At 47.2% G+C, this 19,857-nt stretch overlaps 1 protein-coding gene across 1 annotated transcript in view; it reads left to right on the top strand.

Moving 5' to 3' along the window:
- The window catches only part of SFXN2 (sideroflexin 2), a 94,806-nt gene that overhangs the window by 59,336 nt on the left and 15,613 nt on the right, over window positions 1-19,857 (top strand). The window contains exons 5-7 of the mRNA XM_044297511.1: window positions 2,471-2,546; window positions 5,003-5,088; window positions 6,687-6,747. Coding sequence (XP_044153446.1) covers window positions 2,471-2,546; window positions 5,003-5,088; window positions 6,687-6,747 — 223 coding nt within the window. The remainder of the gene's footprint in view (window positions 1-2,470; window positions 2,547-5,002; window positions 5,089-6,686; window positions 6,748-19,857) is intronic.

Below are 19,857 nucleotides of genomic sequence, written 5' to 3'. Positions count from 1 at the left end.
CACCGGATTGTTGTTCTCCCATAAAGGGCTGGCCCAGGCCAAGGCCTTGTCCGAGAGCAGCGAGATCAAGAAGCCCACCTTTGATCTCTCAGTAGGAAAGGCATGTGGCAGCAACTCAAAATAAATGCCCACCTGGTTAAGGAAACCTCGGCACTGAGTTGGCTCTCCCCCAAAGCGCTGTGGAAGGGGGGCAGAACCGGTCATACCCCGAGACACCGCAGGCGCAGCAACAGGTGTCGGGGTAGACTCTGGCGCAACAACCGGGGCGGCAGTAGGAGCGGGCCCAGGAGCGACAACCGACCCATCGGCAACGGAAGCGAAATGAGCCGTGCGTTCAAGCAAGGTTTGCAACGCCACAGCGAACCGACCCAACAGGTGATCCTGCTGATCAAGTCTGGCAACCAGCGTAGTTAGCGAGGATGGCCCTGTACCGTCAGAATTCATGGCTTGGTCCTAATGTCATGGAACCATGAACCAGACGTACAACAGAGATGAGTGGAAATAAGAAGGCTTTATTGGAAATCAAGCCGTAGCAAAAGTCCAAACGGATGGCTAAACCGAAGCAGGGTCTTGCGTAGACAGAGGTCAGGAACCAGGAGGGTGGTCAGACGAAGCCAGGATCAGGAACCAACGGGGTAGTCAGACGAAGCCAGGATCAGGAACCAACGGGGTAGTCAGACGAAGCCAGGATCAGGAACCAACGGGGTAGTCAGACGAAGCCAGGATCAGGAACCAACGGGGTAGTCAGACGAGGCCAGGATCAGGAACCAGAAGCAGCAGCAGTCTTAGAAGCATGTGAACACAGGAGGACCAAGCAAGGAACTGAAGCCACAGACCTTCTATATATATGAGCTAGGCATCCAGCTCCTCCCAGTGGGAAGGAGAAGCCGCAGGGTGGGAGGCTACAAGAAACCCAGAAACCAAGATGGCCGCCAGCACATGTCAAACGAAGGTAAGACCATGACATCTCCAACGTGTTTCATGTCTCCCTGTTGAAGCCGTTGGTGTGTAATCGTTTCACTTCCTCGGTTCCTCGGCCCCGTCCGGTCCAAGTGGGCAATCGTGAGGAATATGAGGTGAGCAATATCCTGGACTCACGCCTGGTCCGCGGTCGGTTGCAGTTTTTGGTCCATTGGCGTGGTTATGGTCCAGAGGAGCGTTCCTGGGTTCCCTCCGCAGATGTCCATGCTCCTGCTTTGCTCCGAGCCTTCCACGCACGCTTCCCTCAGAAACCGTTCCTTACTCCGCGGAGGAGGGGCCCTTGAGGTGGAGGTACTGTCATGGTCTTACCTTCGTTTGACATGTGCTGGCGGCCATCTTGGTTTCTGGGTTTCTTGTAGCCTCCCACCCTGCGGCTTCTCCTTCCCACTGGGAGGAGCTGGATGCCTAGCTCATATATATAGAAGGTCTGTGGCTTCAGTTCCTTGCTTGGTCCTCCTGTGTTCACATGCTTCTAAGACTGCTGCTGCTTCTGGTTCCTGATCCTGGCCTCGTCTGACTACCCCGTTGGTTCCTGATCCTGGCTTCGTCTGACTACCCCGTTGGTTCCTGATCCTGGCTTCGTCTGACTACCCCGTTGGTTCCTGATCCTGGCTTCGTCTGACCACCCTCCTGGTTCCTGACCTCTGTCTACGCAAGACCCTGCTTCGGTTTAGCCATCCGTTTGGACTTTTGCTACGGCTTGATTTCCAATAAAGCCTTCTTATTTCCACTCATCTCTGTTGTACGTCTGGTTCATGGTTCCATGACAAGCACAAAATATTGCCCCTGCAGAACCACATACCATACGGCAGCACATAATCCTCCCACCCTCGCCGCGGTATTCAACTATATCGCCATTCGGAGGATGGCAATACAGTTGAATTCAGGAGGGCACCTGCAGCCGCTGCATAAGTAGCTAATACTTCGAGCATTAATTAAGGCTGAGAGCATCAGATCTTTATGTCCCCATCTGGTGGCCGTGAGGAGCGCTCGGGCGGCCCACCGGCAAATTTCCCTGTAGGGCCTATGGCCAGTTTGCCCCTGGGGGCATGGCTTATGAAATATAGCAAATGGTTCAGAATATCAGAAAGGATATATTAATAAGTGCCATAAAGTTATTTTACATACACACTGGTCAACATTAACCAGAAAGTGGCCTACCACTTTAATGCTACCATTGCAATCCTACAGGAGAAAAAATGTCAGGACTGAATATCCTCAATTCAGTGCTAACTAATAGCTAACACCACAGTAGCCATAACTCCCCCATTAATAAGCCTGTTTGGCCCACTACAGAGTGAGTGAGATAAGGCGGCCAGAAACATCTCAAGTTGTCCCCATAGACCTCATTGTCAGTCAGTTTTGATGGAATCAATTGACCAAAATTGACATTCTTATGTGTATGTGTTCGGCTATTTTTGCAAAAATTTTGCCAGGGGTTAAAGGCATATTATATCTTATATGAAATTGTTCTGTTTTGAACTTGCAGCCAGATTGGAGTTGCCTACGTGACGGCCACTGGAACTGCTCTAGCCACTGCAGTTGGACTTAACCTGTATACTAAGGTACGGAACATGAAGAGCATGTGTGTGCTTTCACCTTAAAGGATATAGTTCTCGGGTGGAAGGGGGGCGATACTGCAGCTCCTTGATGTACCCGCCAGAGCGAGGAGAAACAGTGACCCCTTAAGACCTGGAGACGTACATCAAGCCAACCAAGCACCCTGCTCTGTACTGATAAAGAGCACAAACTCTGAATCAACTGCCTGCAGATAGTCTCCCTTTCATTTTGGAAAGGACTTTTGGCGGGGCTGATATCCTTAGTCATGCTGCAGGGCCAGATATTGACTAAAGGATATTACCTCCACTAGTTGGCCCTACAGAAACAGCTTTCATGAGCTATCTGTATACAGTTACATTAAGACCAGTGCAGGTTCGTGCTCACCATTGCCTTCTGCTAATTATCTACAAGTGTAATGCTAACTATACTTGTGTCTGTAGTGTTTATCGGTTATGATGAAGATTTTGAGAAGCTCAAATATACCTGCCGGGTGTAATCATGGCAAGATTAGAGCTTGGATAAAAGGGACAATTGCCTCTGGGTACACCTATCTAGGGGACTTCCATCAACTAAAGATGACCATACACATTAGACTTATATTGTCCAAAACATTGACTATCTGATATATTTGAGGGTGTCCCGATTCTCCACAACAGATAATGTTGGTTCACTGTCCTCTCCCCATTCAGAAAACATGCATGATGGGCCAAGCAAGCATGTGTGGGGTCTAGGTAGGAGGAATGGCTGTTAGCTTACAGCTACTAGGGTGAATGGCCACCTCTATACTGGTTGCAATGCAAAACAAAAGAAATTACAACCAACGATGAGGGACAGTTTGAGCTGATGATGAACAGTAGTGAACCCAGGAAGCAGGAGACCCTTGGAAAGGGAAGGGTTTCTCCCAAAAATATACATAGTAGCCTCTGCAGCTGCTTTGAGCTCTATGGATATGGGGGCTACAGCTCAGGCCTGTCCCTATGGCCAGTGTAAACCTTCACAGACTCCTCTTCTTCAGTTCTTCTTTTTTTCTAAGACGTCAGGCTTTAATGTCTTGGTATGAAGTATGTGGTAGTCGCCAGTGCTGTTATGTGGCTCCCTCTTTTAATCTATGTACACTGTTTATCCTCAGGTTAGGTTTTGCTTACTTACATACATTTCGCATTCACTAAAATTTAACCAGACCAGACATTTTTGTGTAGGTAGCATATTAACAAGACCCTGAATGCATAACCAAGTAACCTACTGTATACTGTATAGGGACGCTAAAAAGATAACTTAAAGGGGTTTCCCAAAATTTTACAATTGATGAACTATCCCTGGAATAGGTCATATATATTATATCGGCAGGGGTCCAACACCACATACTCCAACCATAGAGCTGTTTGAGAGTAGCTTTGGTGCAGAAACTACACCGCTCCATCCACTGTTACTGCAGCGCTGCTTCCAGTCACTTCAATGAGCTGCAGTAATCAGATCCATCCACATACATAATGAATAATCCTGTCGACGGAGCTACTCCCGAACAGCTGATTGGGGGGGGTTTTGCAGTGTTGGGACCTCCAACGATCTGATATGTATGGGCTATACTAGTGATAGGTCATCAATTTTTAAATGATGGAGAACCCCTTTTACATTTGAGTAAGGCTCCATTCACACATCCGCAATTCCATTACGCATTTTGCGGAACGGAATTGCGGATCCATCCATTTCTATGGGGCCGCACGATGTACGGCCCCAACCTGGAATTGCGGACCCGCGCTTCCGGGTCCGCAATTCCGATCCTGAAAAAAATAGCGGACAAGAATAGGCATATTCTCTTTGTGATGGCAATGTGCGGTCCGCAAAATGCGGAACGCACATTGCCGCTGTCCGTGTTTTGTGGATCCGCAAAACACACACGGATGTGTGAATGGACCCTAACACACAATAGTTTCAAAAGCGACCTCTATACAGGTTGTATGAATCCTCCTCATTTGCTGATCTTCGGCGTTGTCTTCTAGGGTAGCAAAGTTCGCTTGGGAAAGTGGATTACATGATAGTATACGTTTGCTTCGGTTCTCACTTCCATTCTCTTCTCTCAGGTTTCGTTCCTCTCTGATAGCCAGAGGAGCGTACTAAAAGCACAATTCAGTCGCTTGAAATGTGCTGTGACAGTCTTTAAAAGATGTACTGTGCCTTTCCTAGTAAAAAAAAAAAAATTGGTTCAGCTCAAATCACATTTAAGCGCTGTTATATGCCACTCACCTGGCAATCAGAGCCATAGCCTATTCCCAACAGGACAACATAGAGACACCTAATAAGAAGAGAGGATCTGTCAACAGCAACTTTTTTATGGTGGTAGTGAGCTGTAGGAGTGTTTTATTGCAAGTAAATAACTGAAAAATATAATGACAATATATTACAGTATTATCATTACTAGACCCAATGCTTAAGGCCCTTGGATTCACTGTTGTTGTTTCAGAAAGCGCCACCGTTGGTTGCCCGTTGGGTTCCTTTTGCTGCTGTCGCTGCTGCCAATTGTGTGAACATTCCTATGATGAGACAACAGTAAGTTTATGCCAAAGCTATATCTTCCTTCACTTGTTCAGCCAATTACAACTAGTAACCTTGAACTTTCCCAATTTTTTCACGTTACAACCACAAACTGAAATGTATTTTTTGGGGATTTTATGTGATAGACCAACACAAAATAGAAAGTATGTGTGAAGTGAAAATAAAATGATACATGGTTTTCAAAAATTTTAATAAATAAAAATCTAAAGTGTGGCATGCATTTGTATTCAGCTCCCTGTACTCTGATACCCCTAAATAAAATCCAGTGTGACCAATTGCCTACAGAAATGACCCAATTAGTAAATCCATATAACTACAGCTGTTCTGTGAAGGCCTCAGAGGTTTGTTAGAGAACATTATTGATCAAACAGCATCTTGGAATCTTAAAAAAAAAATTTTCCCCAAATGTGTACATTGCCTTTAATAATAATTGTAGAGAACAGAAGAATCGGGCAAGTTGAAATCCAACCGCCCGATCCTTATATTGCCTGACGTCTGCCACCTGGGCTCAGAAGGCAATATACACATTACATAGTCAGTGCATTTCTGGTTTGGCCGACTGTGACCGTGCGAACCTCAAAACTGATGCTGGTGGCTTAACCAAGAGACAGCAGTCAATATCCATCATTGGAGGCCAGTTGGTAGGCCCTCATACACATAAGATCTTTGGCCGATATTGGTGAATTCAGCCATCTTTAATGTGCATATGTTCACACATTACTGCAGGATCACACAGGTTTGTATGCAGTCTGTAAACATAGAAACGCATAGGTCTGTAGAGGAGCTGTATACACAAAATGGTAGGATATTTATAATTGCATCTCATTAGAGAAATAAAAAAAAAGGTTGCAAAGGTGAACATGTGAAAAAAAGAAGAAAAATCTGTTCAACACCGTTACATCAATTATCATTGATAAAGGGGTTTTCCGGTTACACAAAAAAACAACTAGCATTCTACCTTACTACGACGTTCTGAGTGCATTTTGACTCCTCCAGCAAAATGCGATCTGTGACCCGCACCCTGTGTTTACAGCCCGACACAAGACTCACGGGGACTGTCTGTACCATCAGGTCTCTGCCTCTCCTTCCCCTGCCAGCTCTAATGTCACAGATCCAAGCCTGCTTGAAGCCCTGGTGGAAAGACCCTGCCCTAAGACACAGCGTCATTGCTGACTTCACGTCTACAGGGCAGGTTCCAGAAGAATGAGCAGAACACTGCCCTGAGAGGCAAGGTCACTGATAATGTTGTGTCTACAGGACAGAGCCTTACAAACCTTGCCATGCTTCAGATGTAGACGTGATGTCATTGGCGGAAAATGTCATGTGACCACGATGATATGCGGGGAAAATGGCATATGAGATAAATAATCTGTATTAGTAAGTGATAACATGTGTTGTTTCCTGTCAGTTGATGCTGAAAATTGCAAAACCGGAATACCCCTTTAAGGAGAACATTGATAATGACCAAGTCGATAAATGTAGATATTGCTTGTCTCTCCATCAAAGTTAGCTATTTAGCTTATTTAGGTTTTTTATTATATTTTTTGAGATATGTGTTTGATTAGCTGATGAATTTGTGTGTTTTTATCTAGAGAAATTCTTAATGGTATTGCAGTCACGGATGAAAATGATAACAAGCTCGGACACTCAAGGGTAAGAACGTCCTGCTGAGACATTCACAGCTTTAAGCAATGTTGACAGATGAGCCAGGAAACAAAAAACAGCCGACTATATTTCCAGAAACGGGACCACAGTCGGCCATGGTCCGTCTGGTATTGCTGCTCAGCCAAATTCAAGCAGAAGGAGTCTGACCTGAAATACCAGACACTGCCAGTGGACAAGAGTGGCGCTGTTACTGGAAAAATAGCCAGCTCTTTTTTTTTTTCTACTCACTGACAACCTCTTATAAGGGGTTGTCTACTAATTTTACAGTATATTGATAGCATATCCTATCAGATCAGCAGGGTCCGACACCCCACAGCCCCGCTGTTCAGATGCCCTGTGGTAGCTCCAGCACTCAGAATGACACAGCATCGTCCATTGTGTAGTGTATGGATCTGGTTACTGCGTTCATTTCAGTGGGAGCAGAGATACACTTACCATCTCTATCCCTACACAATGGACCGAGCTGTGTAGTTCTGGCCCTGACTTATGGCACCTGAGCTACTGCAAATCAGGATAGGCCATCAATATCTGACACCCCGCACCCCTGCCGATCAGATATTGATGACCTGTCCAGATGATGGGCAATCAATATAAACTTTTGATTCTTTAAAGGGAAAACCCCTTTAAAGAATCAAAAGTTTTGAATGGAGCGTGTAACCAGGACAAATTCCCTTTAGATTAGGTCTTGCTCAAAGAACGTTGAATTGCTGAGAGGCCAAAGGGGCTATGGCATGGACGGATGCTGCTCTATGTAAATATATACAAGCCAAATTCTTACCATATTTCTTCCTCTGGTTAGTACCTTTGGGGAGAGGTGCTTATAAAGTGCTAATCAGTGGCGTACATAGAGAAGTAAGGGCCCCATGGCAAGGATCAAACCAGGCCCCGCACACAGGACAGAAGGGTTTCTGCCTAAACCCTTTTCAAAGACACCTGGGCCATTTTTTCCACTGCCTTGTTTTCTAAAAGTTGTTCCTTTAGAGGGTAGAGTCTTGACCAAGTTTTTACCCCCCAGTAGAAGAGGGGATGATCCCAACTGGGCCCCTGGTGTTAATGTACTACATAGCCTTAGGACAAGACGCAAAGGTGACCTGATGGCAAGTCACATGTCACTGTCACTTCTCCTGACTCTTCTGTGTAAGCAGCTACTAGCTTTCCCCATGTAATAACAATGCTGGAGCATCATTTCTAGAGATGAGCGAAATTCTCAAAAATTCTATGTGGCTGCTTAGCCGAATTTCACAAAGAAATTCGCTTTGTGATAAATTACTTCATCACGAAGCGCGTTTCTTTGTGAGTAGCAGACGCAATGGCAAGAAACAGCAATTGCGCCGCACCCCGTCATTGAACCCCTCAGATGCCGCATTCGTCGTTGGTCACGGCATCTGAGATGACCATTGCAGCTGTCTGGGTTTAATCTGTTAAAAATTAGAGATATTGCAGAGTAGGATTGCTGGGTGCAGCGGAGTCAATTCAGATCAGACGTTGTGGAGGAACAGGAATTGGGTTTATGGGAACATGCGTGCAATAACCTTACATGGTGAACGGCACAGACAGGAAAAATCAGCGAGTTCACCTCAATGTACAGGAAATACAACACATCATAGAAATGCATTAGAGAGAGATTACAAGTGAAGCATTAGTAACAGTGACATCTAGTGTTATAACTATGAACTGCAGTCAATATAGCAATAGACTAAGGCTACTTTCACACTAGCGTTCGAGCGGATCCGTTCTGAACGGATCCGCTCATATTAATGCAGACGGTGGCTCCGTTCAGAACGGATCCGTCTGCATTATAACTTAGAAAAATTTTCTAAGTCTGAAAGTAGCCTGAGCGGATTCGTTCAGACTTTACATTGAAAGTCAATGGGGGACGGATCCGCTTGAAGATTGAGCCATATGGTGTCATCTTCAAGCGGATCCGTCCCCATTGACTTCCATTATAAGTCGGAACGGATCCGCTCGCCTCCGCACGGCCAGGCGGACACCCGAACGCTGCTTGCAGCGTTCAGGTGTCCGCTCACTGAGCGGAGCGGAGGCTGAGCGCTGGCAGGCGGATGCATTCTCAGTGGATCCGCCTCCACTGAGAATGCATTAGGGCCAGACGGCTGTGTTCAGGGCCGCTTGTGAGCCCCTTCAACGCAGGTGTGAAAGTAGCCTAAGCTGTAAGATGTTGTATCTCCAACAAAAAATACTCACCTTATCTATTTGATCGTGTAGAGTCTTCTGTGGCCATCTTGATTGAAGATCCACCGCGTAATCTTGCGCATGCGTGATGACATCATCACTCTGGCGGCGTGGTGATGTCATACGTCACCGCGCATGAGATTTCACACTGGATCTTTAATCAAGGTGGCCACTGCAGACTCTTTGCATGCAATGGAGGAGGTGAGTATGATTTTTTTTTTTTACAGCTACTTTGTGAACTTTGATCCGCTCAGTACTAATCATTTCATATGTTGGGCCATTTCTGTATTATTCCTACTAGAAACTAGAAGTTTTTGAAAATATTCCCAGAAGGTCCAAGTGGGACATTTATTGTAAACTTCATTCATAAACTTCTAGTAAGGATAAAGGAGGAATAGCACATCATAGAGTCGTAAAAATAGATGCTCTGGGATTGTTATTACACGGGTAATGCATTAGTTACTAAAATAGACATGTCAGGAGAGGGGACAGGTCATCTTTCCTAAATTTTAACCCCTGGCTTACTACTTTCCAATTGCCACCAGCTACCAATGTCCTAATGTCTCCAATGGTACATAGCGCCAATGTTGATTTTATAACTCGGCCTCTCAGCTAAGAAGGTACGGGATTAATTTTAGTAGGGCCTGAGAGGGGTAGATGGATTTTGTATGGTGGAACGCCTTCCGTGTAAAACTTCTGTTTGTAAAGGAAATGACACATATGACTGCAGAAGAAGGCCACCATGAAAGAGAAGGAAAATGATCTTGACCTGCTCAAAGGCATGGTGTGGGGGTCTACAAAGCAGTCCACAAAATGGCACTGGAATGCTTTCCCCCATGCCAAGCTTCTTGGAGCAAAAGTCAGATTTAGGCATTCTCCAGAATCGGGAAAATGTCCAGAGTTTTCTATCGGTAAATGTATTATTTATTATCATATTAAATTTAATTTTTCATAATCAATTACATTTCCTACTATAATCGGCATAATGTTATGTCGGCCTGCAGTGTAGCTTCGATACGTTATATGGCGATGGAGTTAGGTTAGGGAATGCGGACAATTCGCTCTGTAGAGAAGTACCTACATTTCTACTGCAGTGCAGCCAACTGAAGTGCTGGTGTAGAGTACCTGCTGTGTCATTACAGCAGTCGGCTGATAGAGGGCAGCACATACCTGCAAAAAGTGCAACTAATGTAATTGAAGGAGGAACATGTCTGCAAATATGACCTGATCTGATGCCGAAACATGCGAGATGCAGATTCTTTCACACCTATACGAATCACATTTTAAAATTGTAAGCTCATAGAACATGTGTAATGACCGGGACAAAAAGGTGGACCAGTAAGTGCTATTTGAAAGCTAGGAGGGGTTGTCTATGATGACAGAGACTTTCATATAGTAGCTGTGGGTCCAGCTCATAAGAGCAAACAGCTTATTTTTCCATGGCCGGGCATTTCTCCTGTAGTGACTGCTCAAGGGACATGTACTGTAGTATGAAATGGCTGTTCTTCAGGTGAATGGCCTTCTATGAGTCTGCCAGAGTGGGGGTCACTGCTTACTTAGAGGCTCCCCACTTCAGCTCAGAGAGGGGACTCTCCTGTGTGAAGTCCATATCCCCCAATAGGCCTAAATATCCTACTGGGTCAACCCCTTTAAGCTCCCCATAAGGATGGAATTTTAGGCCTAAATATGCAATGCAGATAGGGATTTTAGATTTTTCACTTGGTTGTAAATATACTGTGAGCCACATGTACAGATGGCTAGCCGCTCATTGCAGTCTCTATGGCAAGTTTTACAATCCATTGATAAGATGTGAGTTGTGGTATGGTGTTTCTAATGAAGACCGGGTTTAAAGAGGTACTCCTATATTTCATCCGTATCATCGGGGGACACGGAGGCTTGACCATGGTATAGCTGTTGCCACTAGGAGGCGGACACTAAGCACAAAGGTGTGAGCTCCTCCCTTCAGCTGTACCCTTCCTACAGGGACGATCGTCATTCCAGAGGGGCCAAGACGAGGGCTGGCTGCGTCTAAAACTTCCATTAACCAATGGATTTGTTTGGCCATTGTGGAAGAGTACCACGTCAGTGACCGGGCCCCACCTTTCCGGGTTACTGCTCATTCTGCTTGAGCAGCGGGGGCATCTTGGCCAGTGCATCACGGGGCTTCTGCCCTTGAGGTATGCAAGGCGGCTACCTGGTCGTCTTTGCACACTTTTGCCATGGTTTACAGAGTTCACACCTTTGCGTCTTCTGACGCTTCTCTGGGGCGTAGAGTTTTCCAGATGGCGGTTCTCTGATTGGCAGGAGGCTTTCTGGTTATGCCCATCCTTGGAACTGCTCTGTAACGTCCTATGGTCAAGCCTGTGTCCCCCAATAATACGGAGGAGAAAACTTGATTTTTGTACTTGCCGTAAAATCTGTTTCTCTTCCGTTCATTGGGGGACACAGGTCCCACCCGTTCTCTTGTTTACGGGCCTTTTCTGGCCTGTGTGGTTCTGTGTTTGTACATAGTGTGGTTTTCCTGTTTTTTGTCTTACTTCTCCTACTGCTTTTGCACTAACTGATTTAGCTTAGTCCCTGTAGGAAGGGTACAGCTGAAGGGGAGGACACTGTGTGCTTAGTGTCCGCCTCCTAATGGGAATAGCTATACCCAGCCGCCACCAGCTGCCAGATCCAGGTCAGGAATGAATAGAGTTGTGCACTTCTATAGGATTTACAGCTCTGTTTCCATGAAAGTGACCTCTCTGTTCATCCCCAACTGGATCTCTCGGTCCTCTCATTATGTGGGGCCTGCATCTCATTTAAAGGGAACCTTGCTTGTGATTTTAACCCTGTCAACTAACATGACCTATACTTAAAAATCAATATGCAATGTTTTCCACAGGGCTCATTTTGACCATATTTATAGGAACCAAATCAGACTTCACACCAGACCCCCAGTGTTAATCAGACGCCCAATCAGACCTCAGTTCAGACCCCCAATTGTCTCTTCTCAATCTACACTTTTGACCTGGGACAGCTCCCAGAGTCCCATGGCTTTCAGTATCACTTTTATGCTGATGACACAAAAACTTACCTCTCTGGTTCAGACATCACCACCTTACTATCCAGAATCCCACAATGCCCATCTTCTATATCCTCCTTCCTCTCCTCTCACTTTCTAAAACTTAACATGGATAAAACAGAATTTATCATCTTTCCCCCATCTTGCTAAACCCCACCCCAACAGACCTATCTATCAAGATCAATGGCTGCACACTCTCCCCGGTCAACCAAGTCCGCTGCCTTGGAGTAACCTTGGTGTCACGGAAAGGTGTACAGGAAACAAGACAATGCAAAATGAATATGAGACTCACTGGATCCAAAACTAAGGAACATAAAGGGAGACCCCTGCATAAGACCTGGCACTCTCCCTGACTGCTCAGCCTATGCGAACACCCCAATGGTGGATGATCGCATATCCACGTACCTCGACTATATAACACCTGAACACCCTACAATAGTGAGGGGACACGACCACCGGCTCCCTACACTAGACACGGAGGAAGTCAGGGTCACCTGGGATCCAGCAAACAGAAAATCACAAATTAATGTACAACACTTAGCTTGTAGAAGACTGGGAAATAGGATCAGCATGCACACACACTTCAGGAAGTTGTATAAGCCGCACACTAATGCATTATGGGGAGGAATTTAAAGGGATGCAATCAGTCCAACTACAAGACAGCTGAGAGAGGCTAACGAGATGAGGAACTGAAAACCCAGACAAAGAAAACTCAAGGAGGAGGTTCTGAAAGGCATCTGTCAGAGCTTCTCAGATGTCTGGTTGTGACAGTACCCCTCCCTCTACGAGTGGACTCCGGACACTCAGAGCCCACCTTCTCAGGATGGGACCTATGGAAAGCCCTGATGAGAGGGCTTAATGTCCGTCACTGGGACCCACATCCTCTCCTCAGGACCATAACCCTCCCAATGAACGAGGTACTGGAGAGAACCGCGGACAACACGAGAATCCACAACCCTAGAGACCTGAAATTCAAGATTCCCATCAACCATAATCGGAGGAGGAGGCAAAGGCGAGGGTACAATGGGTTGAACATAAGGTTTTAATAAGGACTTATGAAAAACATTATGGATCTTCCAAGTCTGAGGAAGATCAAGACGGTAGGCAACAGGATTGACGACAGACAGGATTTTGTAAGGCCCAATAAACTTAGGACCCAACTTCCAGGAGGGAACCTTCAATTTGATATTCTTGGTAGACAACCACACCAAATCACCAACATTCAGGTCCGGACCAGGCACACGTCTCTTATCTGCCACACGCTGATATCTCTCACTCATGCTCTTTAGATTATCCTGAATCTTTTGCCAAATAGATGACGAGGAGAATCTGTCCTCATCAGGTAAACCAGAAGACCCCTCTCCCGAGAAAGTCCCAAACTGCGGATGAAACCCATATGCACCAAAAAATGGTGACTTATCAGAGGACTCCTGACGACGGTTATTTAAAGCAAACTCAGCAAGGGACAAAAAAGAACACCAATCCTCCTGATTCTCCGCCACAAAACAGCGCAGATATGTCTCCAGATTCTGATTGACGCGCTCAGTCTGGCCATTCGACTGCGGGTGGAAAGCAGAAGAGAATGACAACCGAACCCCCAAGCGAGAACAGAAAGCCTTCCAGAATCTGGAAACAAACTGCGTGCCCCTATCAGAGACTATGTCTGAAGGAATACCATGCAATTTGACAATGTGATCAATAAATGCCTGCGCCAGCGTCTTAGCATTGGGCAAACCAGGAAAAGGGATGAAATGCACCATTTTGCTAAAACGGTCCACCACCACCAGAATCACAGTCTTTCCCGAGGAACGAGGCAGGTCCGTTATGAAGTCCATGGACAGATGTGTCCAAGGACGGGAAGGAATGGGTAAGGGAAGGAGAGGACCTGATGGCTGTGAATGAGGGACTTTGGCACGAGCGCAAGTCTCGCAGGCTGCCACAAAACCCTCAACCGACTTACGAAGCGCAGGCCACCAGAATCTCCGAGCGATGAGATCCACTGTGGCTCTTGCCCCCGGGTGCCCAGCAAGGACCGTATCGTGGTGTTCCTTAAAAATCTTGTGTCTTAAAGCGAGAGGCACAAACAACCTCCCAGGAGGACAAAGATCAGGAGCCTCTGACTGGGCTGCCTGCACCTCTGCCTCCAATTCAGGAAAAAGAGCAGAGACCACGACACCTTCAGCCAAAATGGGACCCGGGTCTTCAAAATTCCCACCTCCAGGAAAACAACGTGACAGGGCATCTGCCTTCACATTCTTAACCCCAGGGCGGAACGTGACAACAAAATTAAACCTTGAAAAGAACAAAGACCATCTGGCCTGTCTCGGGTTCAGACGCTTGGCTGACTCCAAGTAGGCCAGAATTTTATGGTCAGTAAACACGGTAATAGGGTGTCTGGCTCCCTCTAGCCAATGGCGCCATTCCTCAAAATCCAACTTGATGGCCAACAACTCCCTATCTCCCACATCGTAATTTCTCTCTGCGGAGGAGAGTTTCTTCGAGAAAAAGGCACACGGTCGCCATTTGGCAGGAGAGGAACCTTGAGACAAGACCGCACCCACACCCACCTCAGAAGCATCAACCTCAACTATGAAGGGTAGAGAAATATCAGGTTGTACCAAGATGGGAGCGGAAGCAAAACTCTCCTTGATATTAGAAAAGGCCTTACGCGCCTCTACCGACCAGGAAGAAAAATCTACCCCCTTTCTGGTCATATCAGTGAGTGGTTTAACAATAGAGGAATAATTCAAAATAAACTTCCTGTAATAATTGGCAAAGCCCAAAAAACGCATCAGCGCCTTCTGATTCTCAGGAAGCTCCCACTCAAGCACAGCGCGGACCTTCTCGGGGTCCATGCGAAAACCGGAAGCGGAGAGAAGAAACCCCAGAAATTGAATTTCTGGAACCGCAAACACACATTTTTCCAGTTTCGCGTATAATTTATTCTCGCGCAGGATGAGCAAGACCTGACGTAAGTGTTCCTTATGAGTTTTGAAATCAGGAGAAAAAATCTAAATGTCATCCAAATACACTAATACAAATTTTCCCATTAAATGATAAAAAAATGCTGTTCACGAAATGCTGAAAAACGGTTGGAGCATTCATCAAACCAAAAGGCATAACCAAATTCTCAAAATGGCCCTCAGGGGTATTGAAGGCTGTCTTCCATTCGTCTCCTTCTCTGACCCTGACCAAGATCTAATTTGGAAAAGACTTTAGCCCCAACAATCTGGTTAAACAGGTCCGGGATCAGAGGAAGCGGATAAGGGTCACGAATAGTGATACTGTTCAGCTCCCTGAAATCCAGATAAGGCCTTAAAGAACCATCTTTTTTCTTAACAAAGAAAAAACCAGCGGCAACAGGTGACTTCGAGGGTCGTATGTGTCCTTTTCTCAGACTTTCAGAGATATAAGCACGCATAGCGAGCCTTTCAGGTTGGGAAAGATTGTATAAACGAGATTTAGGCAGCTTGGTGCCTGGGATGAGATTAATAGGGCAATCGTACTCCCTGTGCGGGGGCAAATCCTGAACTCCACTCTCAGAGAAGACATCCGAAAATTCAGAGAGAAAAGGTGGTGCAGTCTTAGTAGAAACCTCAGAAACAGATGTCTGGAGGCAATTCTCTCTGCAAAAGTCACTCCAACCATTTATTTGCCTCGGTTGCCAATCATTGGTGGGGTTATGTTTAGTGAGCCAGGGTAGCCCCAACACAAGAGGAGTAGGTAATCCGCTAAGAACGAAACATGACACATCCTCAACATGAGCATCACTCACAATTAAACGAATATTGTGAACTATGCCCTTTAATGATTTCTGAGAAAGTGGAGCGGAATCAATAGCAAAAACAGGAATATCCTTTCCCAAAGTGCATACCTGGAAACCATGAGTTATCGCAAAATGATTATCAATGAGATTGACAGCTGCTCCACTATCCACAAAAATCTCACAAAAAATGTTCTTGCTCTCTAGCGCCACCCTGGCAGGCAGGACAAAACAGGAACTACAGGCAAACGGAAAACCTTCAATTTCCGCCTCAACCCCGCCAATAGTAACAGATGGAACATTTTTAAAAGATTTTTTCCTTTTTGTTTCTTTATTACTCCCAGAAAATTGCCTGAATCTCTTAGAGGGACAAACATTTGCCAAATGATTTATACCTCCACAACAAAAACAAACCTTCCCATGCGGGCTGAATCTTCTATTGTCAGAGGCAATCAACCCCAGCTGCATGGGCTCCTGCTCAGAAGGGGCTGACAGCGACTGAGACCCCTGCGCCCAGAATGAGACCGCTGCACTGTCCTGGGACTGAGTATGACAGGGAGGAGAGATCTCTCCTCTCTCTCTAAGACGCCTGTCAATACGAACAGCCTGAGACATAGCGGAGTCCAAGGAGATAGGCCTCTCATGAAAGGCAAATGCATCTTTCAATCCCTCTGAAAGACCATGGCAAAATTGACTTCGAAGTGCAGCATCATTCCAACCAGTATCAGCTGCCCATCTCCGAAATTCTGAGCAGTATATCTCTGCGGATTGTTTACCCTGGCATAATAGACGTAGTCTAGACTCAGCCAAAGCAACACGATCCGGATCATCATACATCTGACCCAGGGCTAAAAAGAATTCATCCGCTGAACGGAGGGGCCGTGCCCCCACCGGCAGCGGAAAGGCCCACGACTGAGCGTTACCCCTGAGCAGCGATATAATGATCCCCACCCTCCGTTCCTCATCACCAGAGGAATGGGGAAGAAGGCGAAAATGGAGTTTGCAAGCCTCTCTGAAACGCACAAAATTCTCACTACCCCCGGAGAACGTATCCGGGAGCAAGATCTTAGGTTCAGAACAAACTCCATGAACGCAAGCTGAACCGGTCACTAGAAACTGAGAAAGAGTCTTACGGAGATCAGCTACCTCCAATGAAAGACCCTGGAAACGTTCAGTCAAAAGTGAAACCGGATCCATGCTTGAGACGGTTTTGGCGGCTTATAATGTCACGGAAAGGTGTACAGGAAACAAGACAATGCAAAATGAATATGAGACTCACTGGATCCAAAACTAAGGAACATAAAGGGAGACCCCTGCATAAGACCTGGCACTCTCCCTGACTGCTCAGCCTATGCGAACACCCCAATGGTGGATGATCGCATATCCACGTACCTCGACTATATAACACCTGAACACCCTACAATAGTGAGGGGACACGACCACCGGCTCCCTACACTAGACACGGAGGAAGTCAGGGTCACCTGGGATCCAGCAAACAGAAAATCACAAATTAATGTACAACACTTAGCTTGTAGAAGACTGGGAAATAGGATCAGCATGCACACACACTCCAGGAAGTTGTATAAGCCGCACACTAATGCATTATGGGGAGGAATTTAAAGGGATGCAATCAGTCCAACTACAAGACAGCTGAGAGAGGCTAACGAGATGAGGAACTGAAAACCCAGACAAAGAAAACTCAAGGAGGAGGTTCTGAAAGGCATCTGTTAGAGCTTCTCAGATGTCTGGTTGTGACACTTGGATTCTGCCCGGTCAAGCCCTTTTCACCACCTGCCGCCTCCAACTCAAAAATATCTCCCACATCTGCGCCTTCCTTAACCAGGAGTCTGCAAAAATGCTTGTACATGCTCTCATCATCACCCACCTAGACTACTGTAACATACTGTGGCCTTCCATCTAGCACTTTTGCACCCCTCCAATCTATCCTAAACATTGCTGCCCGACTATTCCACCTCTCATCCTGTCACTCCTCTGCTTACTCCCTGTCATGGAACCATGAACCAGACGTACAACAAGAGATAAGTGGAAAATAAGAAGGTTTTATTGAAAAGCAAGCCGTAAGCAAAAGTCCAAACGGATGGCTAAACCGAAGCAGGGTCTTGCGGAGACAGAGGTCAGGAACCAGAAGGGTAGTCAGACGAAGCCAGGATCAGGAACCAACGGGGTAGTCAGACGAAGCCAGGATCAGGAACCAACGGGGTAGTCAGACGAGGCCAGGATCAGGAACCAGAAGCAGCAGCAGTCTTAGAAGTATGTGAACACAGGAGGACCAAGCAAGGAACTGAAGCCACAGACCTCCTATATATATGAGCTAGGCATCCAGCTCCTCCCAGTGGGAAGGAGAAGCCGCAGGGTGGGAGGCTACAAGAAACCCAGAAACCAAGATGGCCGCCAGCACATGTCAAACGAAGGAGAGTGGTAAGAAGGTAAGACCATGACAGTACCTTCCCCTCAAGGGCCCCTCCTCCGCGGAGTAAGGAACGGTTTCTGAGGGAAGCGTGCGTGGAAGGCTCGGAGCAAAGCAGGAGCATGGACATCTGCGGAGGGAACCCAGGAACGCTCCTCTGGACCATAACCACGCCAATGGACCAAAAACTGCAACCGACCGCGGACCAGGCGTGAGTCCAGGATATTGCTCACCTCATATTCCTCACGATTGCCCACTTGGACCGGACGGGGCCGAGGAACCGAGGAAGTGAAACGATTACACACCAATGGCTTCAACAGGGAGACATGAAACACGTTGGAGATCCGCATGCCAGGAGGAAGCGCAAGGGCATAGGCTACCGGGTTTACCCTGCGAAGCACTCAGAAGGGACCAACAAAACGAGGCGCCAGCTTGGGAGTGGGCACTCGAAGGTTGAGGTTGCGGGTGGACAACCATACACGGTCTCCGACCTGGTAGGAAGGAGCGGGCGCTCGTCTGCGATCAGCCTGGAGTCTCTGGCGCTGTGCAGAGACCTCAAGGGACCTCAAGCCGGAATATCCTGGGGAGAGAATACCTCCGGTAACACGGCAGGTTGGAACCCATAATTGGCCATGAAGGGAGACGTCCCAGAGGAAGAGTTCACTGCCGTGTTCCTGGCAAACTCAGCCCAAGGCAGGAGGTCAACCCAATTGTCTTGGTGATTGGAGACATAGCAACGAAGGAATTGCTCCAAGGCCTGATTGGATCGTTCTGCGGCCCCATTGGACTGAGGGTGGTAGGCCGAGGAGAAAGAGAGATGAATCCCCAACTGGGAGCAAAAGGCGCGCCAGAACCTGGACACAAACTGACTCCCCCGATCCGACACAATCTCCTTGGGCAAACCGTGCAACCGGAAGACCTCCCTGGCGAAAATCGTGGCCAACTCTTGTGCAGAGGGTAACTTCTTGAGAGGAACACAGTGGCACATTTTGGAAAACCGATCCACAATCATGAGAATGACCGTATGGCCTCGGGATGCAGGGAGGTCCACAATGAAATCCATCCCCAGGTGTGACCATGGGCGCTCCCCGGTGGCTATGGGTTGCAAAAGGCCCAACGGAAGGTGCCGAGGGGACTTACTCTGGGCACAAACGGAGCATGCCGCTACATATGCGGCGATGTCGGAACGTAGAGAAGGCCACCAGAACAGACGTGAAACAGCCCAGGACAGCTGATTCTTTCCAGGATGCCCCGCGGCCTTGGAGTTATGGTAGGTTCGCAACAACCGAATGCGCAACTCCTCAGGCACAAAACACCTGCCGTTGGGTCTCCCAGAGGGAGCACCAGATTGAGCCGCCAAAATCTGCTCACCCAGGGGAGAGGTCAGGCTGGTGCGAATGGCGGCCAGGATCTGATTCGGAGGTATGACCGAAGTCGGAATCGACTCCTCCCCGGACAGCTCGGAGTACTGCCGTGATAAGGCATCCGCTCTGATGTTCTTGGAACCGGGTAGGTAGGAGACCACGTAATTAAAACGTGACAAGAACAGAGCCCATCTGGCCTGACGTGGTGTCAATCTCTTGGCCTCAGAAAGGTAGGTCAGATTCTTGTGGTCCGTCAGGATGAGAACCGGAACCACCGAACCCTCGAGCA

Source organism: Bufo gargarizans, chromosome 6 (assembly GCF_014858855.1).
Source record: "Bufo gargarizans isolate SCDJY-AF-19 chromosome 6, ASM1485885v1, whole genome shotgun sequence".
Taxonomy (NCBI): Eukaryota; Metazoa; Chordata; class Amphibia; order Anura; family Bufonidae; genus Bufo; species Bufo gargarizans.
The sequence above is the reverse complement of the archived record's forward strand: the minus strand, read 5'-3'. Positions and strand labels throughout refer to the sequence as shown.